General features: G+C 40.0%; 1 protein-coding gene across 1 annotated transcript in view; it reads right to left on the bottom strand.

The window, feature by feature from the left end:
* Nucleotides 1-1,043: 1,043 nt before the first annotated feature.
* PAFAH1B1 (platelet activating factor acetylhydrolase 1b regulatory subunit 1) overlaps nucleotides 1,044-25,891 on the bottom strand; it is a 104,578-nt gene continuing 79,730 nt past the window's right edge. Inside the window, exons 3-11 of the mRNA XM_064378115.1 lie at nucleotides 24,179-24,263; nucleotides 23,556-23,630; nucleotides 22,457-22,663; nucleotides 14,580-14,748; nucleotides 12,075-12,177; nucleotides 10,914-11,142; nucleotides 8,765-8,866; nucleotides 6,311-6,467; nucleotides 1,044-4,927 (exon numbers count right to left, since the gene is read on the bottom strand). Of these exons, the coding sequence (XP_064234185.1) occupies nucleotides 4,854-4,927; nucleotides 6,311-6,467; nucleotides 8,765-8,866; nucleotides 10,914-11,142; nucleotides 12,075-12,177; nucleotides 14,580-14,748; nucleotides 22,457-22,663; nucleotides 23,556-23,630; nucleotides 24,179-24,263 (1,201 nt within the window). The 3' untranslated portion in view covers nucleotides 1,044-4,853. The remainder of the gene's footprint in view (nucleotides 4,928-6,310; nucleotides 6,468-8,764; nucleotides 8,867-10,913; nucleotides 11,143-12,074; nucleotides 12,178-14,579; nucleotides 14,749-22,456; nucleotides 22,664-23,555; nucleotides 23,631-24,178; nucleotides 24,264-25,891) is intronic.

Genomic DNA, 25,891 nt, shown 5'->3' with positions numbered 1-25,891 from the left:
AGAAGTCTTGCAAGGAAACGGAAACGCTGCAAAAGTGCAGGAGACTGACTAACTTCAGACCAATTTCTTTTTTTTGTGACAGAGTCTCACTCTGTTGTCCAGGCTAGAGCACAGTGGTGCAATCCCAGCTCACTGCAACGTCCGCCTCTCAGGTTCAAGCTATTCTCCTGCCGCAGCCTCCCGAGTAAAGAGGCACTCCCAGGCACTCCCAGGTGCCCGCCACCACGCCCGGCTAACTTTTTGTATTTTCAGTAGAGACGGGGTTTCACCACGTTGCCCAGGCTGGCCTTGAACTCCTGAGAGTTCAGGCGATCCGCCCGCCTCGGCCTCCCAAAGTGCTGGGATTATAGGCATGAGCCACCGCACACAGCCCCAATTTCTTTTTTGCTACTACTCCCAATAGGAGGCCAGAAAGCAGCTGGGCTGTAAGAAAAAAGCCAGCACATCACTGAACTGTCCTTTGTACACCATGGCAGGCTGGGAATCTCGGGGAGGCCCTGAATACACTACAGAACGACATGGCCACGTGGGAAGGGCAGAGAGCTGGTGTTTCTAGGACAAAAATGAACACTTTTGTTCTGGTGCTTATTTTGGTACGTTTCAACCAAAACTGGTAACAGTATTAAGGAATCTATGAATGCAAGACCACTAAGCAGGGTAAGAGGCTCACTCACTCACAGAGCAAACGGGGAGGGCCCCTTATCTGTAGACTCTAACCCAGAGAGTCGTCTTTGGCCTGGAAGCGGCCATCCTGGCTTTGGCTCTCTGGCCACAGCGACAGCTATTGTCAGAATTGGGGCTGCTGGTAGGCGGAGGAGAGCTGGCCTGCGCCGCAGACGCCCACCATGGCAAGGGCCCACACTGAGGCACTCCCTCCTCCACCTAGGGGAAGAGGACAGCAAAGTCAGTTCGGGTGCAGCCCATCAGGCCCTGCCACCCTGACACCAGTTCATGCCACACTCTGACGGGCGCTACACACAGCCCCATTTTCTATCAGGATTTCACCTGTGCAAAGGAACATCCAAAAAAAAAAAAAAATCACATCTAGTTTTATAGGCATTTAATAGTTTACCAATTGGTACAATAAGATTTTTTAATATGCAGAAAACATGAATAAATTTTGTTTTACACAGTCTGAGAGCAACAAATCTTACTGTAAAACACAAGAGCAATATTATATACATTCCTTTACTGATTTTTTAAAATTGTGTCAATATCTTCAGTGAACTCTTACAATCTGGGGAACTGTTTTCTCAATTACCACCTCTGCAACGTTCATACGAAATCAAGGCTTGCCTTCATGTCAGTGTTGGGATCAGCTTGAACTCCAAGAGTTTGTGTTTGTCTCTAGCGTCTTCGGAATGAGCTTTAGGGATGCCTGAAGGACGGGCTGGACATGAAAGCAGCTACTTCCATGATACAGCGGGAAAATAAAAAGGCCCATTCAGTCCAGCCATGACCTGTAAATCCAGCTTGCCCTCCCCACACCCCACTGGAAAAAAAATTCAAAACCTTTCTCCATCAGTTCTGTACATGTCGCTTCTCTACCAGGAGATTCTTCGAGTCATCTAGATTAATGAACACACTGGACTTATATACAGCTGGACAAGAAAGAGTAACCATTTTAAGTGCCTTTTCCTTCAACAATTTTAACTTCAGTTGCTTAAGGATTATCAAGCCACCAATGTCAACAAAATATCCTTTACTTTTAAATAGTTTTTCTTTAAATAAGTTTAAAGAAAATCTAACGAGTGGTATCACTGGGAAGTTCACACAGAAACAGGAAGAGGCAAACGGGAGAGCAGGGCACTGGCGGTGGGGAGATGGGGCTTGGTAAATCTAAAGCCAAAGCTTCCAAAGACTACAGCGAGTGCTCCCCAGCCTGGGACGACCGGCTAACACGAGTGATTCTGAGAGGAGTGCTCTGGGCACACCATTGGTCACACCACACATAGACGAACCAGGACCGTCTTAGTCTACTAAAGTGCAAGATGCCGCGTCAACAGGCAACTTGTCCCCGCGCGATGTCTAAACCAGTTTCCCTGGCTGGCACTCTTAAGAGCACAGCTAAGATTTCTTGGGCACGTTGTATTTGGGTGGCACTGGAATGTCTGTTTTCACACACACACACAGTCAATCATCTGAGGATGCAATTCTACCAGCTTTTTATTTCTTAAATAAGTGGCCAATTTGATTGAGAAAGTGACAAAGCAGCAGTAAACCTCTAAACCAAATAATAAAAGTCCTCTACTTACAATCCAAGCCAGTAACCTCATCATTGTCCTTATCCCAGGCAAGGCACAGGGTTAGACAGCAGACAGAGAAAACAGAACACAGTCAGAAAGGGCATCAACAGGACAGTGCCAGACAGCAGTGCAGGAAACCTTTGCAAATCTGATGCCAGGTTGTAGACGGATTGCTCTCCCCCACCCCTTCGGTATTAAACAGGGCTCGTGACATGTGGACCCAGTTGCGGGCCATCCCTGAGATTCAATGTTCGCTGCTTCTCACGTGGAGGATGTCTGGTAACTCAACTCAGCAGCAGGCTGTGGCAATCTCCCAAGTAAGGATAACTTTGTTTAGAGTAATCGTTTCCTCCTCCTCTGCCAACGCAAGTCACTGTGTGCTGCAGGGGAAGAAGCGCTTGCTTCCTCCTACATCGGTACCATTTTTCCTTTATTGTTCAGTATCTATGAGTGATTTCTAGATGTGGCTTACCCTTAAACAATTCATGCTAAAAATGAATTAAAATACAAGACATTTATACATGTACAAACAAATGTTAAGATGCACCATTTCTATGTATTTATATTTCTCGAAATAGGACAGAAAATAGCAGCAAACAAGAACAAAGACATTTTCCATAGTTTTTGTAGAAAAATCCAGTCAGAAGAGCTAAGGGGAAAAAGACTTCTCAATGTAAGCAGGGTTGTGAGGCAATATTGTCCTGAAAATTAACCTACTGTATGTATTTAAGGAATTAGCTGAAGATGTAATTTTTGTCCTCAAAAATAGCCATTAGTTCTCAAAACTTTTCCTTCCAGAGACATCTCTCAGGAATCTAAAAACAAACAAGCAAACAAACAAAAAGACACAAGCTAGACATAAAGCTGCTTCTAGTTAATATGCGGCCTAGTCTCTGTGCGTATCTACAGGACATTAACTCTCACCCTTTCTCTTTCGCAGGAATAAAACTTCCATTAAATACTAAAGGGGACATTTTAAAAATCACATAGTACACAAATGAATAAAATGCAATTCAGAATTTTATCTCTGTTAAACTGTCACTGTTATCTCATCGTTCTGTTAGCTTTTCAAATAACTTTCTTGGGGAAAAAGAAGAAAACCTGTTGGTTAGCTAAGCAATGGAATTCCTTATTAATAACTGACAGTGGAATAGTGCCCCTCAAGTCATGGGTAAAAATTCTCTTAAACCTACTTGTAACTTTGGATTAAAATACACAATACATCTGGGATGTGTGAAACGTCGAGTGGCTAAGTTAGAAGGGGAAATAACGGAAGTGATTTTCCTTCAGCTGGAAAAAAATCCCCAGAGTCAGATCTAGTTTTCAGAAGCATTAGGATCAAAAAGGGTTTGTTCTAAAGCATGGCATTTCACAGCAAGATTTATTCTACTTGTCCGTTTTAGCACTTCTTCAAAAACCCAGGACTAAGGACGTGGAGGTTGATGTGTATGATATACACATATAGATTACTTATCCACTTACAGATAGGCCCATAGACCATAAACATTTACATATAAACAAAAGGTGAAAACAGTACATTTTTATGCACGCTCCATTAAACCCTGTCATTTTTTTAAAACTTTTAAGTGAAACACAGTTTAAATCAATATCAGATTCATGTTGAAAAAACAAACTGCTGTATTCCTCCTCACTCCTTTCAGATGGGCACACAGAACCTTCTCAATATTTCTGTCATTATGTAATGCACATTGCACATCCCTAAAAAACACCAAAAACAAATAGTGATTTGTACCATGACACACTCAATGGGAAGATTAAATTCTATTTGGAAGTCACATCACTACACAGTCTAATAGTATGGAGAATACAGCTAGAAGTATGTCTAGTGTGGAAAATAGAAGCTTAGAGTATGATAGTATTTTTTACCCGGTTTACAAAGCATTAAGACCAAAATGAAATAAATGAGTTGTTATTAGCTGCTGAGATTTTTCTTGAGATTTACAGTCATTTTCTTACATAAATATACCACTAGCCTTTGCTTGATAGGCTGCCAAAACAAATTAGCCTATTGATTTGGCAAATGTGTCATGACAAAAATTCCAATGTGTAATCTCCATTAATTACATGAATGGTTCAGAAGATTTTCAATTGTAGCCTTATTATCTAACATCCTTAAAGAAGATTTATTAAGCACACTTAAGTGATGTTACATAGATACACATTTCAGAAAAAGCCCTAAAAACCACCACTTTTCCCCAAATGAGGCCATCAAGTCAGGCACCAACAGATAGCAGAAAGAAAAACAGGAATTAATAATCCAACATAAAATGACACTGTCAACTATTCAGTTTAGTGCCCTAGTTCAATTTATTCAGCTTCTGCCTTCTTAGGCCTGGTGTGAGCAATGCCAGCCCAGGTTTTTAAACCCCTATGGTACTTCTAGACAACGTATGTAAATTTACAGTATACAGTTTGGATTCACCATGCATGAATACTTTGTGTGTAACATTTAATAAGCTCAATCTACATCCAGAATAATTTACATGAAAGGACAATATTTATTTAAACAGAGCTCAATGGGGTAACCATGGTATCATCAGAGTGCATCCAGAGGAAAAGAGGGAGGAGGGGCCAAAGGAGACGCAATCAACGGCACTCCCACACTTTTACTGTTTGATCTACGCTGCCAGTGACCACATAGGGTGCCGTCTTGTGGAAATCTGAAAGAAAAAGAGACGGCTTATTTAAAAATCACACGTAAGCCTGGGCAACAAAATAGTGAGACCCCCTCTCTACAAAATACAAAATTAAAAAAAAAAAATTAGCTGGGCATGGTAGTGTGTGCCTGTAGTCCCAGATACTTGGGAGACTGAGGCAGGAGAATGGTTTGAGCTGGAAGTCGAAGCAGCAGTGAGCCACGATGCACCACTGGACTCCAGCCTGGCTGACAGAGCAAGACCCTGCCCAGCCCCCAACCCTCCATCACACTGAACCAGATAAAATATTTAATAACCCATAAAATAAGAAAGTCCAAATGCCAGGACTTTTCATGTTTCTCTAACATACCTACACCCCAAGAAGGTATGTAGTTTGCCAACTTGGTTAGGGAATTTGACACTCAACGATCAAATCCTGTATTAACATCTCAACAAAAATGCCTGTTCCTGTTTGGCCCATCCAAAATGGGGCTCAATTTTTTTTTTTTAGAGGCAGGGTCTCACTATGTGGCCCAGGCTGGAGTGCTGTGGCTGTTCACAGATGCAATCCCATTACTGATGAGCAGAGGAGTTTTGACCTGCTCTGTTTCTGACCTGGGCCAGTTCACCCCTCCTTAGCCTCCTGTTCCCAGGAGGTCACCATACTGATGCTGAACTTAGTGCAGACATCTACTCAGCACAGCACACTGTAACCCAGAATTCCTGGACTCGAGCAATCCTCCAGCCTCAGCCTCCTGAGTAGCTGAGATGAAAGGCACAGCAGGCCTCAAATCTAACAATAGAGTCTCACCATATCCATTTACTACGTTCCAGGCACAGCACAAATGCTCTATATTCATGCCTAATCCTTGAAACAATCCTGTGCGGTAGGAGTCAGCTGCATCTTACCAAGGCTTTGGTCCATGATACTTTAGTGTGTTTATTATACTTGACTGCATTCACTATCTTAAATTCTACATCAAGTCCAGATGATAGTGAGGATGCTTACTAAAATTAAATACAATTGTCTGAGTTTCTAGTACATGGTAATATACACCTGCCAGAGGGAAAGGTTGAGGAAGATTTTGTTTGAGAAACAAACTAATAGGGGAGAAAAATTATCCATAAGAGTGGTAGGTATCCTCTTCACAAATTCTAGTTTCCAAAACAATGTTGTGCAGTGGAGAAAGTAATGTTTTTATTATAAGGCTAACAATGGAAAGAGTTAAGGAAGAGTGAATTTAAAACAAATTCGAGGAATCCGCAGAGTTTTAATTTGCCATCTCTATTCTGCCCTGAAAGCACATGGTCATTTCTTACCTGGCAAAGTCCACATGATTATGTAAAACTTTGTTATGTCTGGCACTCCAAAATCTAACGTTCAGAGACCTCACGAGGCGTACGTACCCAAGGAGGTAACAAAGTGTTCATGCGCATTGAGGGTCTTCATGCATCGCTTGTTCTTGTAATCCCATACGCGTAGGGTCTTGTCATCAGCACAACTCAAAATAAACTTCCCCCCAGAATGGAACAGAACTCCACGTACCCAGTTATCATGACCCACCTTAAAAACAAAAAAGTTACTTGACTTAGTAAAAGGATAAAAATGTTTAAACAGCATCTATTTAATTGTACAATAAAACTACACATACCAAAAACATCAAAAGACAAAAAGAACATAAAAGTCTAGGGAATTCTAGATTAAAGGAAACTGGAACCTCAGAAGACATGACCAGCGAATATCATGTATGATCCTGGTTCTGGACGAGGGTTAAAAAGAAGTTACACAGGGCATTATATTATGGGAACAACAGAACAAATCAGAATATGTAGTGTATCAATGGTAAATTTCTTGAGTGTGATTAATTTTATTGTGGTTATTTATTTATATACCCTTGTTCTTAGGTGGTTCATGCTAAAATACTTGGGGGTAAAGTGTTATGATGTCCCCAAGGAACTCTCAAATGATTCAGCAAAATATAACACACATACATGAAGGAAAACTCACAAATGGTAACTAGGTGTAGGATATATAGCCACTCACTACATATCCATCCATCCACCCACCCATCCATCCATCCATCCATTCATATTTCTCATCGAAGCAGTTCTGTTCTTGTAATTTATCCTTTTTTTTAAAGATTAAAGATGGGGTTTCACCATGATGGCCAGGCTGGTTTTGAACTCCTGACCTCAGGTGATCCACCCACCTCAGCCTCCCAAAGTGCTAGGATTACAGGCGTGAGCCACCACGCCCGGCCGCAATTTATCCTTAAAGACGTGGCCAGAGATTTATTTAACAAAGATGTTCACAAAGCACTGTCTGCAGATCAATGTAGAAGAGCATCTAACAACATGAGAGAGGATCACATACTTTCTAAATTAAAGGTTTGCTACAAAGCTACCTTAAGGGGTATGATATTTTAATAAAAAATATCACATTCATCTATATACTAATTTAAGAAAAAAGCTTAGAACTGCACAGTTGAACATGGTAGCTACTATCTATGCATGCCAACTTAAATATATAATAGTTAAGATTACATACAACCAGCAATTCAGCTCTTCAGTCTCACTAGCCACATTTCGAGATTGTAACAGCTGCATGTGGCTAGTGCTACCATGCTGGATAGTGCAGACACAGCAGAGCACTGCAGAAAGTTTTGGTTTTAAAGAGAGAGCATCTCCCTCTGTTGCCCAGGTTGGAGTGAATAACATGATCACAGCTCACTGAAGCCTCAAATTTCTGGGTTCAAGCAATCCTTTTGCCTTAGCCTCCCAAATAGCTAGGACTACAGGCATGCACCATTAACACACGACTAATTTTTAAATTTTTATTTTGGTAGAGACAGGGCCTCGTTATGTTGCCCAGGCTGGTCTCAAACTCCTGGGGTCCTCTTGCCTTGGCCTCCCAAAGTCCTGGGATTACAGGTATGAGCCAGGGTGCCTGGCCAAGAGTATGCTTTTTTTTTTTTTTTAGATTGAGTCTTTATTGCCCAGGCTGGAGTGCCATGCTGCGATCTCGGCTCACTGCAACCTCTCTCTCTCAGATGCAAGCGATTCTTGAGCTTCAGCCTCCTGAGTAGTTGGGATTATAGATGTGCACCACCATGCCCAGCTAATTTTTATAATTTTAGTAGAGACAGGGTTTCACTATGTTGGCCAAGCTGGTCCTAAACTCCTGACCTCAGTTGATCCACCTGCCTCAGCCTCCCAAAGTGCTGGGATTACAGGCGTCAGCCACTGCGCCCGGCCTGCTTTAATTATATATCTCATCTTTTCTTAATAGCAACATAGTAAAGCTGAACTCAGCTCAGAATACTACTAGAGGAGTTTCACTTTCTAATCAATTCTTGAAGATACTTCCACATGTGTCTGTCATATCCTACAGAGACAATCATTTCAAGGTATGGTCAGCACCTAAAACAATCTCTAAACAAATGTGGATGCCAAGTTATAAGCCAAATAAACTAGATCACGTGAGCAAGGAGGTGTAACAGTTAAGAGTCATACAAATTAAGTGAAACAGAGAAACAACATCTTCAACAGCAAACAGGACTCTAAGAATGCTGCTTCTTCTCCATACTAGGTATCAAACAATTTTTACAGATACAGTGAGCTAGCAGCATCTCCCCCTCAAACACCGACTGGCTCTACAGATTCTTTCTAGAACATGCATTCTAGAGAAGTAACTTTACATCACTCTAACAACCACAAAATTAAAAGAAAACTATCTTTACAGAGAAGTTATTTTAAAGCCCAGAATAATTGAAATTATTTAATAAGATATCACAAAGCATTAATCCAAAAAGGTAGAAACAGTGAAGATGCAAAAGAAATGGTAAGCTGACGCAAACTTACAAGGGTCATAAGGCACATGCCAGTACTGACATCCCACATCTTAATAGTCTTGTCTCTGGATCCAGACAGCAAGAATGGCCCAGGTTTACCGCTTTTTTTAGTCTACAGAAAACATAATAAAAATTAAGTTTCCCATACAAGAAGTTAGGTAAGGACTTTAATGGCTTCTAAGATAACGATCTATATTTCAAATTTTGTTGCAAGATGGTTGGTTGGTTGTTTTGTTTGAGATGGAGTCTCACTCTGTCGCCCAGGCTGGAATGTAGTGGTGTGATCTTGGCTTACTGCAACCTCCCCTTCCCGTGTTCAAGTGAATCTCCTGCCTCAGCCTCCCGAGTACCTGTGATTACAGGCACACGCCACCATATCCGGCTACATTTTGTATTTTTAGTAGACATGTGATTTCCCCATGTTGGCCAGGCTGGTCTCGAACTCTGACCTCAGGTAATCTACTCGATTGGGCCTCCCAAAGTGCTGGGATTAGAGGTGTGAGCCACCACCCCCGGCCCAATTTGTTTTTATCTGCTGAAATACACAAGCCTTTCACACCATATTTAGGCTATATAGGAAGGACTCAGATAATATAAGAACAGAAAATCTATATTTAGGCTAGGACTCAGTTTTCATAATACCAACAGAAGCAAGTAAATTGGTATTTCATAATTTACTTTTCAAGATTTCTGTAGTCACTATTTAATTTAGCTTTTATAAATGCAACTAGAATCAAATTTACTTATTTATTGATCTGAATTAGGGAATATTCATTTATTTCAAGACAGGGTCTCATTCTGTCACTCAGGCTGGAGTGCAGTGGCATAATCATAGCTCACTGCAACTTTGATCTCCTGGGATCAAGCCATTTTCCTGCCTCAGTCTCCCAAGTGGCTGGGACTACAGGAGTGTACCACCACACCTGGCTAAGTTTTTGAAAATTCTTTTCCTCATTAGTATAGTGGTGAGTTTTTTTAAAAAAACATTTTCTGCAGAGACAGGGGTCTCGCTATGTTGCTCAAACTCCTGGGCTCAAGTGATCCTCCTGCCTTGACTTCGCAAAGTGCTGGGATTACAGGTGTGAGCCATCGCACCTCGCCAGAATCAAATCTGTGACACACAGCATGTAACCATCACCAAAGGGCAGTAAGCAGAATCTGAAAATGCAATGGGCCAACCAAAATAAAGAGAACTCACAAGAGACCAGCCTGGCCAACGTGGCAAAACCTTGTTTCTACTCAAAATATAAAAATTAGCTGACATGGTGGCACATGCATGTGGTCCCAGCTACTCAGGCAGCTGAGGCAGGAAAATCGCTTGAGCCCAGGAAGTGGAGGTTGCAGTGAGCCAAGATCACACCATTATATCTCCAGTCTGGTCAACAGAGTGAGACGCTATCTCAAAAACAGACAGACAAACACCTTTTAGACCATTTTCATTCATTTATTAGAGACAGGGGTTTTGCTATGTTTGCCCAGGCTGAACTTGAACTTCTGGGCACAAGTGATCCTCTTGCCTGAGCCTCCTAAGTAGCTGGGACTATGGGCATGTGCCATTGCACCTTGCAGGTAACTTATGTTTAAGGTATTAATCATGAAGACCAAAATCATAAAGAGCACAAACTAACAATCACAAAGAAATGTGTTAAAACTCCAGGCTTAGCTAGTACTTTTAAATGATCAAGAACAGAGGCCTCCATATGAAACAGTCTTCATTTACATAAACATTTATACGATCACATCTGGGATTAATTTTAAAAAATAAATAAATACCGAACTACATTTTACCATAAATTTATAAATAAAATGATTATGTTCATTAACGAAGGCTATTCTTCCAACAGATAACTTTAATCTCTCCCTCAAGTTTGGTTTTACATTGAGATGCTCTCATAACAATGGTTTTTCTGATAAATTTTTATTCTTTAGGAGAATGTCCATCACATATGAAATCAAGGACAGGCTAACAGCAATAAAAATCACTGGTTAAATAATGTAAACACATTTGCAAGCTTTGAATAGACAATTTAAAGAATCAGAATTCTGGAATGCAGATTTTTAAATGCATCAACAGCCCTGAAACTGGGAATCAGGAAAGTTTTCTAAGGTTTTACCATATCAGCAATAAAATCACAAAGACATGTTTAAATATAGCATACCTCAGATCCTGTTGCTTCAGAGATCGAAGAGTATGAGCTTTCTGGAGCCCAGGAAATGCATTCTACCACATGCTCATGTTCTCGGAGCTCAGCCTTGCATTCCTTTGTTGCTACGACCCATACACGGACAGTCTGGTCATTGGAACAACTGGCTATCAGAGTGCCATCTTGATTTGGTCGTACCATACGTACCCATTCTCTGTGTCCTGTGAATGTCTTCACACAGTAGCTGTCAATATAAATAATAATTTACATTGTGAATGACAATCATCAGGATACTTCCCAGAAGTGATACAAAAATGGCTATGTACTGGGATGAAGAGAAGGGTACCAAGTTAGAGATGCAGATCAACAGAATAAATGTACAATCCTGGTTAATTCAAACAGGAACAATAAGCTAATAGGCGTATCACTAAGGAGCTAACAAAATCAACATCTAGAAGGTAAAATATGCATAATATCTTTCAAAACTAAACACATACTTAAAAATACTTCTAGCCATACTGGAAAAAAAGCTATGCTCTACTAATCTGAGTAAAAGCAGTAAGTCTATATTACAAAAATCAAATGTAATTCTACACACAATGAAATTCGGCCTAACAGAGGTATACCAGCACAATGGTTATTTACATTTTAATTTAAACTCACAGAGAGATCAACTAAAAGATCACAGAGGAAATAGCCATTACATAGAAAAGTCCCTCAAGGACACAGAGTATCTCCTTACAAAGTCTCTGTGTTCCTTTCTGGGCAACATGTAGAGATCAAATTTAGTTTTAAGGTATATTTAATATAACTGTCATAATGATCACCCTGGGTTAAAGTCGAAATGACTGAAACACCCAAAACATAATTCTTTTTTAAATAAATATGTCTTTAAACTGGCGTCTTTTGTTTTTCTTTGAGACGGAGTCTCACCCAGGCTGGAGTGCAGTGGCAGGATCTCAGCTCAGTGCAACCTCCACCTCCCATTCAAGCAATTCTTCTGCCTCAGCCTCCCAAGTAGCTGGGATTATAGGTGCCTGCCACCATGCCCGGCTAATTTTTGTATTTTTAGCAGAGACTGGGTTTCACCACGTTGGCCAGGCTGGTCTTGAACTCCTGACCTCTGGTGATCCACCCGCCTCAGCCGCTGATGCCTTTTCAATTGAACTTACTTACCCAGTTTGCACTTCCCACATTTTTATAGTTTTATCCCTTGAGGCAGACACTATATGATCTCCATTGGGCATGATGGCTACTGAAGAAACATTGTGGTCATGGCCTAAAACACACAACACAACAATATATTATTAAGTAGTACACCACCAAGAGCAATTAAACATCAATTTACCATGAGATTTTACCATGGGCTTTCTCTATGTCAAAGCAACTTCTAAATACACTGGGTTTTATACAAGTTTGATAAGAAACCAGGATTTACACGATAAAGTTAAAAAATCAGTAAAAACAATCCATAAGGAAACAGTCAACTCCATTTAGAATTAACTTTCCCTATCAACATTTGAATATATTCATATACTTACCTAAGTGAGTCTGAATGTTTACATATGAACATTAGGAAAACAAAAAATTTCATTTTTTTTTTGTGTGTGTGTGTGTGTGTGTGTGTGTGTGGCAAAGACTTGCTCTGTCACCCAGGCTGGAGTACAGTGGCACAATCATAGCTCACTGTAGCCTTGAATTCCTGGGCTCAAAAGCTCTTCTTGCCTCAGCCTGTTGAGGAGCTGGAACTACCTCGGTGTACACCACCACATCGGGCTAACTTTTTAATTTTTTATAGAGACAAGGTCTCCACATTTTGCCCATGCTGGACTCGAACTCCTGCCCTCAAGCAATCCCTCCTGCCTTGGCCTCTCAAAGTGCTGAGATTATAGGCATGAGTCACTGTGCCTAGCCTCTAGGTTGATATTCTAATATATATATATATATACACACACACACATATATATATATATGTGTGTATATATATATATGTATATATATATATTCTAATACATATATAATGTATATCTATATTCATCAGATATAGTATATCTAATATATATATAAGTATATATATTTATATATATAGTAAGACCAACAAAGCTAAAGAGAAGGGATAAGAAAAATGGGGAATTGGTTCTCTGTTTAAAATGGTGGTGGGCTGAGTGAGGTGGTTCACGCCTGTAATCCCAGTACTTTGGGAGGCTGAGGTGGGTGGATCACAAGGTCAGGAGTTCGAGATTGTCCTGGCCAACATGGACGTCATCTCTACTCATCTCTATTAAAAAAAAAAAAAATTAGCCAGGCATGGTGGCACACACCTGTAATCCCAGCTACTTGGAAGGCTGAGGCAGAGGACTTGCTTGAATGTGGGAGGTGGAGGCTGCAGTGAGCTGAGATTGCATCACTACACTCCAGCCTGGTGAAGAGCAAGACTCCGTCTCAAAAGAAAAAAAAAAAAAAGAGTTCATGCATGGAATTCCTGTAATTAATTCCTGTAATTATAAACTACACCAACGCATTTAATTTGGGGGCAAGGGGGAAACACAAGCTTCAAATTATGCCCCCCAGGTAAAACATAGTTTACTCATGTGTTAACATCATGAAAAATCTGTACGTGCTCCTTGTACAAAATCCCAACATTCAAATGTCATCATGTTTAAAGAACCAACAAAAATCCCCATGTAATGAGTGTCTCCTGTGTGGTAGGTACTACACCAAGAGGACTTATCTATATGACTTCATTTTATCCTCATGACAATTCTGTAACTTTGGGATTATTACCTCTGTTTTGCAGATGAAAGAGGTTTAAATTTTCTAATACCAGAAAGTAGACAGGTAGAAATCTGAACCCAGGTATCTAACTCCAAAGCAAATATACTCTTTCCACAAACCACACTGCCTCAGCAAACAGTTCCCACAACAAGACCCGGGAAACAACAATGAATGAGGGCATAGGATATGTACCCTCATTCATTTAAGTGAGCCAGAGAATCTGGGTTCCAGTTTTCACTATACCTACTCTCTCTGGACTTGTTTCCCAATTAAGAAAAATTTAAAAACAAACAAAACTATTTTTGAGTCAAAATCTCACTCTGTTGCCCAGGATGGAGTGCGATGACGTGATCTCGGTTCACTGCAACCTGTGCCTCCCAGGTTCAAGTGATTCTCCTGCCTCAGCCTCCCAAGTAGCTGGGATTACAGGTGTGCGCCACCACACCTGGCTAATTTTTGTATTTTTAGTAGAGATGGGGTTATTTTTGTATTTTTAGTAGACACAGGATTTCACCATGTTGGCCAGGCTGGTCTTGGAACTCCTGGCATCAGGTAATCCAGCTGCTTCAGCCTCCCAAAGTGCTGGGATTACAAGCATGAGCCACCGCACCCGGCCACAAAACCATTTTTAAATCAAATACAGATAAATGACCTGGCAGTTTTTCTTACCAAAAAATACTTACACAAATATTTTATGTAAAGTACTAAGACATACTTAAAAGCTCATAACAGAAACAACTCTCAACTAATGTGGCTTATCCCTGGACTATCTATATTATATAATCCTCCACCAATACAGACAATTAAGAAGTGAATAAAGGAAGCCTGTACATTGTTAGCAACAGTAATTCTTTCTGAAGTACCATGACAGAAATTACTATGAAAGTACTATCCTCTACCCCTTACCGTGCATGGTTCTGATGCATTCAAAGCCCTGAAAATCCCATAGTTTAATGGTCATATCTGCAGAACAGGAAGCCAGAAGCTTGCCGCTGTGGTCAAATGAAATGTCCTGTACAGAGTCTGTATGTCCTTTAAGAGTTCGTTCAAAATCTCCAGTCTCATAATCCCACACCTGGCAAGTGAAAAGAAAATTGGTTAACACCAACTCCATCACTCCTTTCTTGTTTCACATTTGTACTCAGCAGGCCAGTCTAGACACCTTATTGAGTAATTAACCAAACAAGCAACAAAGGATAACTATCTTAGAAATAGTATATCTCATGTATAAATTGGTTTTTCTACGGAGAAAACTAATGTCACAATTATTAAAATCTATCTCTAGTACCACATTTATAAGGTTTCTATCACATAACCAACTGTAATAGTGATTAGGTATATAAAGCCACAAGAGACAGTCCCTTCCCTGTCTGAGAGCATGAAAGACATGTAAATAAGGAAATTTAAGGGGAGGAAAGAAAAGGAGGCCAAGTGCAGTGGTTCACGCCTGTAATCTCAGCACTTTGGGAGGCCCAGGCGGGTGGATTACCTGAAGTCAGGAGTTTGAGACCAGCCTGGCCAATATGGTGAAACCCCATGTCTACTAAAAATGCAAAAATTAGTCGGGCATGGTGGCAGGTGCCTGTAATCCCAGCTCCTTGGGAGGCTGAGGCAGGAGAATGGCTTGAACTCCGGAGGCGAAGGTTGCAATGAGCCAAGATCTTGCCATTGCACTCCAGCTTGAGAGACAAGAGCGAGATGACAGAAAGAAAGAAAGAAAGAAAGAAAAGAAAGAAAGAAAGAAAAGAAAGAAAGAAAGAAAGAAAGAGAAAGAAAGAAAGAAAAGGAAAGAAAGAGATGGGGAGGAGGGAGGAAGGGAAAGGGGGGAGGGGGGAGGAGACGGAGAAGTGGACGGGCAAAGGAAGGGAAGGGGAAGGGAAGGGGCTCAGGGAGCTGCAGCCAGTATTTGCATGTAGAGTATCTGAGGAACAAATGGATGAACGCTCAATCCTACGAGACCAGCAGAACTATCTAAGGGGCCAAAGGCAGATTTCAGAAGATGTAAACTGTTCGCGAATAGTAAATGAACAAAAGCATATGTCAAAATAAGGTTTTGGCCAAGTGAGGTAGCTCATGCCTGTAATTCTGACTTTGGGAGGCCAAGGCTCACCTGAGGTCAGGAGTTGGAGACAAGCCTGGCCAACTCGATAAAACCCTGACTCTACTAAAAATACAAAACTTAGCTGGGTGTGGTGGTGCGTGCCTATGGTCCCTGCTAATCGGGACGGGAGGCTGAGGTGGGAGAATCCCTTGAGCCCAGGTGGTAGAGGATGCAATGAGCTGAGATTGCACCACAGCACTACAGCCTGGGTGACAGAGCGAGATTCTGTCTCAAAAAAAAAGAAAGAAAAATAAAAAGAACAGTCACATCTCTAAAAGGTAATTTTGGAACGCAGTGGTGTGATCAGAGATCACTGTAGCCTCAGATTCCTGGGCTCAAAAGATCTTACTGGGGCCGGGCGCGGTGGCTCAAGCCTGTAATCCCAGCACTTTGGGAGGCCGAGGCGGGTGGATCACGAGGTCAAGAGATCGAGACCATCCTGGTCAACATGGTGAAACCCCGTCTCTACTAATACAAAAAATTAGCTGGGCACGGTGGTGCCTGCCTGTAATCCCAGCTACTCAGGAGGCTGAGGCGGGAGAATTGCCTGAACCCAGGAGGCGGAGGTTGCGGTGAGCCGAGATCGCGCCATTGCACTCCAGCCTGGGTATCAGGAGCGAAACTCCGTCTCAAAAAAAAAAAAAAAAAAAAAAGATCTTACTGTCTCAGTCTGTCGAGTAGCTGGGACTACACAAGTGTGCACCACCATACCTGGCTAACTTTTTGATGTTTTGTAGAGATGGGGTCTCAGTATGTTGCCCAGGCTTATTTAGAATTCTTCTATTCTCTTTCCTTTCCTTTTTTTTTTTTTTGAGACAGGGTCTTGCTCTGTCACCCAGGCTGGAGTGCAGTGCAATAGCACAATCTTGGCTCACTGCAACCTCCACCTCCCAGTTTCAAGTAATTATCCTGCATTAGCCTCCCGAGTAGCTGGGAGTATAGGTGCGCACCGCCACTCCTGGCTAATTTTTGTATTTTTAGTACAGACGGGTTTCACCATGTTGGCTAAGATAATCTTAATCTCCTGACCTTGTGATCCATTTGCCTCAGCCTCTCAAAGTGCTGGGATTACAGGCGTGAGCCAAAATGCCCGGCCCCATGGTGGAGTGAAGTGATGTAATCACAGCTCACAGCAACCTCGAATTCTGGGCTTTAGTGATGCTCCCACTTCAGCCTCCAGAGGAACTAGGGGTACAGGTGCACACCACCGCAAACAGCTAATTTTTTCTTTTTTCCAGAGACGGGGCCTCAATATGTTGCCCAGGCTGGTCTAGAACTCCTGGCCTCAAAACGATCCTCCTGTCTTGGCCTTCTGAGTCACTGGGATTACAGGTGTGAGCCACTGTACCCATCCCTGTCTGCTTCTTATCACAAATATTTTTCTGTGCCATTAAAAACTTAGGAAATATTAATTTTAAAACAATTCTTATTGCTGGCTAAATCATTATTATAGAAAACATTAGAGGGAACATCTTTGAATAAAAAAAAATTCTGTCCTCATTTTACAATACTTAGGTCAGACAGCAATGGGGAAAAAGAATTAATGGGTCAAAAAGTGTAACTTCTAAAGCCTTCAAATACTCTGTTAAATTGATCTCCCATAAGACTGTATCAAATGTAATGAGAATGCCTACTTTATCAAACTCTTATCATCACTGGGAACTCTTGTTTAATAGGTAAAATAACTTGACAACTTGACATACATACATAGCAATTTTTTTGTTGTTGAGACAGGGTCTCACTCTGTCACCCAGGCTGCAATACAGTGGCTCAATCATAGCTCACTGCAGCCTCCAACTCACAGGCTCAAGCAATCCTCCCACCTCAGCCTCCTGAGTAGCTAGGACTACAGGTGTGCACCACCAAGCCTAGTTAATTTTTTAAGTAGAGACAAGGTCTTGGTATGTTGCCCTGGCTGGTCTCGAACTCCTGAGCTCAAGTAGTCCTCTCACCTTGGCCTCCCCAAGTCCTAGGATTACAGTCATGAGCTACCTTGCCCTGCCCATAATTTCAGTGTTCATTTCTTATGCTGCTATTAGTAGTAAGGCCAAATTATTGTTACTATTGGTTAGTCTTACTACTCTTACTACCTTTTTTTTTTTTTTTTTGAGATGTAGTCTTGCTGTGTTGCCCGGGCTGGAGTGCAGTGGTGTGATCTCGGCTCACTGCAACCCCCACCTCCCAGGTTCAAGTGAATCTCCTGCCTCAGCCTCCTGAGTAGCTAGGACTACAGGTGCATGCTGCCAAACCCGACTATTCTGTATTTTACTAAAGACGGGCTTTCATTGTGTTACCCAGGCTGGTCTTGAACTCCTGAGCTCAGGCAATCCACCTGCCTCAGCTTCCCAAAGAGCTGGGATTGCAGGCTTGAGCCACCGTGCCTAGCCTGTCACTACCTTTTTTTGTGAATTGTTTGCTCCTGGACTATGTTCATTTTTCTGAGATGTTAATGCTTTTCACATTTGTTTGAATTCTTTATGTTATATATTAAAGTTGGTAATCCGGCCAGGCTTAGTGGCTCACACCTATAATCCTAGCATTTTGGGAGACAAAGTCAGGAGGACTGCTTGAGCTCAGGAGTTTGAGACCTGGGTAATATGGCAAGATTCCATCTCTACAAAAAATAAAAAATTAGCTGGGCATAGTGGCACATGCCTGTAGTCTCAGCTACTGAGGAGGCTGAGATGGGAGGATAGCTTGAGTCTGGGGAGGTCAAGCCTGCAGTGAGCCATGACTGTGCCACTGTACTCCAGTCAAGGCAACAGAATGAGAACTTGTTTCATACAAGGTCTCAAAAAAAAAAAAAAAAAAAAAGTTGGCAATCTTTCAATTGCTTATTAGTTGAACATATTTTCCAGTTTTGTTTGTGGTTTATTTATTTATCTTTTAGAGACAGGGTCTCACTTTACTGCCCAGGCTTGAGTGTAGCGGCATGATCATAGCTCACTGCAGCCTTGAGCTCCAGGGCTCAGGCAATCCTACCACCACACATCTTATTTCTTCATGTTAAAATTACTTCTAGCTGATTACAGACATGGTAGCTCACGTCTGTAATCCCAACACTTTGGGAGGCCGAGATGGGTGGATCACTCTGAGGTTAGGAGTTCAAAATCAGCCTGGCCAACAAGGCGAAATCCCATTTCTACTAAAAATACAAAAAATTAGCCGGGTGTGGTGGCACACACCTGTAGTCTCAGCTACTCGGAGGGCTGAGGCAAGAGAATTGCTGGAGCCCAGAAGGTGGAGGTTGTAGTGAGCTGAGATCGTGCCACTGCACTCCAGCCTGGGCAACAGAGCATCTCAAAAAAAAACTGATTCTAAATGACAATCAGAAAAATCACTCTAAAAATTTAAATGATGTAATTAAAAATACTAACATGAACTGGTCTAAATATACATCCCTCTATAATTTTTTCACTAATTATTCTTCAAATGTTGATGACAACTGAATGTTTTTAAAAGGAACAAACTAGTTTTATTCATCTACTGCATATATGACATTATTTAATATGACAATTTTAGTTTACTATTAACAACTGTAATATTAGCAACAGTTTATTAAGCCCTTACCATCTATCTGCCAGGCATTGTTCTGTTATATTGATTAGATATGCATTACTTTTACACTTCAGAATATTATAGCTTATTTATTTATTTATTTATTTATTTATTTATGTGAGATGGGGTCTTACTTTGTTGCCAAGGCTGGTCTCCAACTCCTGGACTCAAGTGATCCTCCTGCCTCAATCTCCCAAAGTGCTAACTGATTGACCGATTTGAGATGGGGTCTCACTTTGTTGCCCAGGCTGGTCTCAAACTCCTGGACTCAAGTGATCTTCCTGCCTCAACCTTCCAAAGTGCTAGGATTACAGGTGTGAGCCACAGCACCTGGCCAAACAGATATTTTTAATCTACCTCTCCAACAAATAAGAAAATTGAGCCTTAATTGTATCAAGCCCTTTGCCCAAGATAGTCATAAAATTACAAAACACTTTCCATATGTTCTCCATTGAGTATTTTGGAAAGTCATTCTATTGCAGTTGTCATTTAAAAATAAACTTAGAGGGCCAGGCATGGTGGCTCATGCCTGTGTAATCCCAGCACTTTGGGAGGCTGAGGCAGGTGGATTGCCTGAGGTCAGGAGTTTGAGACTAGCCTGACCAACAACCGGTCTCTACTAAAAATACAAAAAAATTGGCGGGCATGGTGGTGGGTGCCTGTAATCCCAGCTACTCGGGAGGCTGAGGCAGAAGAAACTTTAACATGGGAGGCGGAGGTTAAGGTAAGCCGAGATCACACCATTGCACTCCAGCCCGGGCAAGAAGAGCGAGACTGTCTCAAAACAAAACAAAGCAAAACTTAGCTTTACCACAATTGAAGAAAAAGCATAAGTAGAAACAGTTTTTTCATTCCATAAAATATTCAAGGAAGTAATTTATGATGAAAAGCTTTATGTTTAAAGATGAAGAGAAGAGCATTATTTATAATAGATGACTGGAAGTAACTTAAAAAGTTCAGGGCGGGCACAGTGGCTCACAAGGTCAGGAGTTCAAGACCTGCCTGGCCAACATGGTGAAACCCCATCTCTACTAAAACTACAAAAAACTTAGCTGGGCATGGTGGCAGGCACCTGTAATCCCAGCTGCTCAGGAGGCTGAGGCAAGAGAATCACCTGAACCTCGGTGGCAGAGGTTGCAATGAGCTGAGATTGTGTCACTGCATTCCAGCCTGGGCGACGAGTGAGACTCTATCTCAGAAAAAACAAAGAACAAAAAATAAAACAAACAAACAAAAAAACACAGGGCCAAAAGAGGACAGCTTGTTATTGGTGCTGATACACTGCTGACACTAAGTGCTCCTCTGGAATCTGGCCAGCAAAAACTGTTTTAAGCAGCTTCCATGTACTAAATAATAATTTAATCCTCCCCCAGACCCTATGAGGTAGGTATTTATTAATTGTCTTCATTTAACAGACAAAGAAAGATAACCACAAAAAGTTAACTTGCCCATAATCACATTAACTAGTAAGTGGTAGAGCCAGGACTTGAACCCAGAGCCAGTGTCCCTGACCACTAACTACCCCACAAAGCCTCTCTATATAAATAAGATGATCAGCTTAAAGTTACTAAAAAATGATTCATTAGAAACAAAGAAAAGTATTTGTAAAATAAATCTAGTCAAAAGTTAACAAAACCAGACATAACTACTTTTCATTAATGAAACAACCACATGTATGCACGTTTAAAGACTAAATGGTATGAGGAAGTTTCCTATGACTAGAAAAAATAAAAATAAAAAGACTAAGTTGAAAGGTGGACTTTTAAGTGGTTGTTGTGATAAGTGGTATGATTACAAATAAAAAGTTATAAAACTTCTGATTTGTAGTATTTTAAATCTGACTTAATAGATACATCTTAAGATGGTACATTTATAGTAGTTGTTTATGCTTTTATAATACTGTTGTAAAATCAATAGTTAAGTCTGGATTTTCTACCTATTAAAGAATGTCTAACTCTATCCCAACCCTCACAAGAGCAGCTGTATAGTTTTTTAGTACATAATGAAAGACTACATGAAAAAAATAATTTAAATACATGTGTACCTACATTAAAATAAATGTAGTATATTAATGTAATAGGCATATAATTATTTTAGCCTATAGAAATCCATGATGCTCATATGAATGTAAGACTCCCTTACAATCGCTCTACAGCCCACCCTCTTAAATCACCAGCCCACATGATGCAAGTTATTGATTTAGAAACTAAAGAAATCATAAAAAGACAGTGTAAAACAATGTTTAATTTGAAGAACTGGTTAAGTACAGTCACATTTAAATTATGCCTGCATTTTATGTGGGACTGCTAATATGATATATACAATCTACTCACATTTTCTCAGTTATATTTTTATAAATTAAACTTAAAATCTGTAACTTACTTTGAAATAAGCCTTAGGATAGAGACACCTACCTAAACCTACCTATACTGCAATTATCTTATCTTTCTATAGGTGATTTATACAACTGTCATTTTATTGTGTCTGGAACAAAGGCTACTTAAAAACAACTCTTTTCCTAATTAAAAAAGCACAACATTAAAATGTAATATATGTTTACTATGAAAAAAATTTTTAATGAGAGAAATACATAATTTATAAATAAAAAGCTCTTATATTCCCATACTCTTGGAAAGCCAATTTTAAAATACATTAAGGAGAGTCCAATTTAAATGAATCCTCTATTTAATTCTTTTGCAGTACAGATTCACCCTATCATCAATTACTAGTTTTCTAAACCAGTGTTTCACATATAGCGCTCTGTTTAAAGGAAAGGCACACACTTTTCATTCTCTAAGAACAAAAATTATTCCAGCACAAGGTGACCTACTGACATAAACTAAATTAGTAACATCCTACTTTCTCAAATTCATCAGCAAACTTATCTGGCAGCATGCCTCTAGGAACAACAATGAAATTTTATTCCAATTCTGTCTTTAAGATTTAGCATCAAATTCACATGCCAGACCACAGGGCAAAAAAAAAATAAAAAATAAAAGATTTAGAACCAAATTACTTAAGTTTCAAAGAGTACATCCTGCCCCTCTGCATAGGCCCTCATTTTCAGGATCTTTTAATTTTTTTCATCTTATCAACTTTAAGTCTACTTTTAACAAAAACCTACCTTAATTGTAGCATCCTCTGAAGCAGAGACCATAACACTGAACACAGGATGGAAAATGACTCGAGTGACTGGACTCCTGTGACCACTCAATGCATATTTTTCTGGCGGACGGGGAATCCACTCTTTTGGGTCTCGTTTCTGACCAAGAGGTCCACCTGACGTAAATTCTTCTTTTGCTTCATTTAACTTTGATTCTAATTCCATAACCTTTAAAAATAACATGTAGTTACATATAGATTTCAATAAAAATAGCACTGACATTTTTCAAAACTGCCTTTATTTTACAACTATATATGCAGGATACTTGAAAAAATTTCAGTAATCAAATCATTTGTCGGATTTAAATGAAAATTTTTTTTATAACATCAAAATCTAAGTTGTGTGACAAAACTAAAAATTCAGAAAAATTCACTACAATTGCCTTAACTATTTAACACAAAGAAAAACTTCAATTTCTACCTGGCGACAGAGTCTTCTACTACTAATCAGAGAAGGGCAGTGAACTTGTCTTGGTCCCTCCAAGGTTGCTACTCTTAGTAAGTTCTTTCCAAACCAGATTACATATGGTAATAATAATATTAATAATAAAAGCTAATATTTATTGAGCATCTACTATGTGCTAGCACTTTTCTAAGAGCTTTATATGGATGAACTCACAACAATGTTATTTATTCTAACTCTGCCCATGAAGTACACATTTTAGGACTGGAATATTATTTGTGGTATTTACTTTACAGATAGAAAGAAAAGCTCAAAGATAAAAATGACTTGTCTAAGAGCAAACTTTAGTGCTCTTTTCCCAGCGTCAATCACAATGGTTCCATGTGTCCTTTCCAAGTGCACAAATGAGTTCTTTCAGTATCAATTCCTCAAAGTCAGGACTATGCAGATTCAAACCAGTCAGCAACTCTAGATATGTGAGTTACCATGTATCCACAATGATGTGCCTAGGTCAAACTTTTCATAAAGCACAAAAAAATGCATTTTTATTTGCTTTTTAGAGATTAGATGCAATTATTAATTAATGCAGAATAATTTATTTTCAGAAAGTTTATATAAGTGAATACAACTAATTTTAAAGAAAAAAAGACTTAGTTACCTTCTTTTGTAATCTAATAACAGATGTCCATTTTTTTTCCAAAAGACCAGCATACTTTTTATCTAATTCTTCATTCTAGAGAAAATAAATTTAGACTCTTTTAAAAATGACTTAACTATGATCCTCAAGTCAAAGATCATTCACCTTTAAGTCCAAACATTACTAAAAATCTGATTATAAAAAAAGTGAGTGGCCGGGTGCGGTGGCTCACACCTGTAATCCCAGCACTTTGGGAGGCTGAGGTGGGTACATCACCTGAGTTTAGGAGTTTGAGACCAGCCTAGCCAACGTGACAAGACCTGGTCTCTACTAAAAATACAAAAATTAGCCAGGCGTGGTGGCACACAGCTGTAATCCCAGCTACTCGGGAGGCTGAGGTAGGAGAATCCCTTGAACCCCGTAGGTGGAGATTGCAGTGAACTGAGATCACGCCACTGCACTCTGGCCTGGGAGACAAAGTGAGACTCCATCTCAAAAATAAAAAAGGGGAGTGAAAATCAAGTTCAATATCAAGCAGACCACAATAACAATGACAAAATTGTGAATAACTGTTAACTACAGATACTTGAGTAAAAATCCATTCATTAACCATACTATGAAGAATTGTAAAAAGTGAAACATACCATATCTAATTCAGCTTCCTTTTTAAAAACTGAATATGCCTCTTCATAGCCATTTGAACGAAGATAATCTGCTATAGCTCGATTTCTGAAAGAAAACAAATTCAAATGACTCCTAAAAAAAAAAACCTCATTTCTATTTTGAAGAAACATAATTTATTTAAAATCTCTTTAAGCCTGAAGATACTCTAAGATATTCCCTTTCAAATCATACAAATATTAAGTTAAAAAGGACACCCCCACAAAGCCTCCAGAACTTTTAGCCTCTGTCACAGTACATCCACAATATTATATTCTTAGTTATAAGTTTTTCTTTTTTTTAACCATCAGAAGAGAAACTACATATTTATGAGTTTCAAATGTGTTGTATCTCACAAGCTGTAGGCACTCTATAGATCAATATATGGCTTTGTGATGGCAATCATCAATTTTGTTAATGTTCACATTTAGTTTTTCTTTACTACTTGTTATATACTCAAGGGCTGACAGCTGGAATTTAGTTTTGCAGAGAAAAGTTTTGAGAAAATTGAAGTATTTTTATATTAGAAATAACTTTGAACCATTAGAGTGGGTGAAAAAAAGAAATCATACGCTATAAATTTAGTATACTGTCAGAGAATGAGACAATCATTTAGAATTAGAACTTGAAGGTTAGAGAAGCTGACTTAGTCGATGCCTTTTCAGGTTTGCCTTATACAGTCTGAGTACCCTTTTCACAAAATGCTTGGGCCCAAAAATGTTTTAGGCTTATTTTTAAATTCTGGAATATTTGCATTATAATGCCTAGTTCAGTAATCCAAAATGCTCCAATGAATATTTTCTTGAGCATCAAGTCAGCTCTCAAAAGGTATCAGATTTTGGAGCATTTTGGATTTTCAGATTAGGGATGTTCAACCCGTATTCTTTAAGAAACTGAAAATCAGCGAAACTCCCTCCTACTAAGACAACCTATTTCAATGTCTCAATTTTTTTGCACCTTAAGTCTCACTGTGATATAAATAGTTGTTTGCTTGGGCTTTCCTTTAAATTAACCCGTGTGGACTACATACAATGTTCTCATATTATGTACACAAACACTTTCATCTTCTTAATTTGCCTCTTTTTACTAAAATTATGTTGTGTTCTACTATGTTGTGAGACCTATGCTGGTGTTATTTTTTTTTTGAGACAGGGTATTACTCTGCTGCCCAGAATGGAGTGCAGTGGCATAATCATACCTCACTGCAGCCTTGACCTCCCAGGTTCAGGTGATCCTCCCACATCAGCCTCCCAAGTAGCTGGGAAGGCACATGCCACCAAACCAGCTATTTTAAAACTTTTTGTATAGACGGTTTCATCATGTTGCCCAGGGTGGTCTTGAACAGGGCTCCAACGATCCACCTGCCTCAGCTTCCCAAAGTGCTGGAATTATTAGGCATGAGCCACTGTGCCCAGCCAGAGACATATTTTTTTATTATAACAAACAATGCTCCTATGAAGGTCCTTGTATAAATATCAATGCCACTGTCCACTTAAAGCTTTAGGACAATAACAACACTCCAGTAGGGGCTGGGCGCAGTGGCTCACGCCTGTAATCCCAGCACTTTGGGAGGCTGAGGCAGGTGGATCACAAGGTCAAGAGTTCGAGACCAGCCTGGCCAATATGGTGAAACCCCGTCTCTGCTAAAAATACAAGAATTAGCCAGGCATGGTGGCAGGCGCCTGTAATTCCAGCTA

Source organism: Aotus nancymaae, unplaced genomic scaffold (assembly GCF_030222135.1).
Source record: "Aotus nancymaae isolate 86718 unplaced genomic scaffold, 86718_ANA_hifiasm-v0.15.2.pri h1tg000018l, whole genome shotgun sequence".
Taxonomy (NCBI): domain Eukaryota; kingdom Metazoa; phylum Chordata; class Mammalia; order Primates; family Aotidae; genus Aotus; species Aotus nancymaae.
Note: the sequence above shows the minus strand (reverse complement) of the source record. Positions and strands in the feature narration are given on the sequence as shown.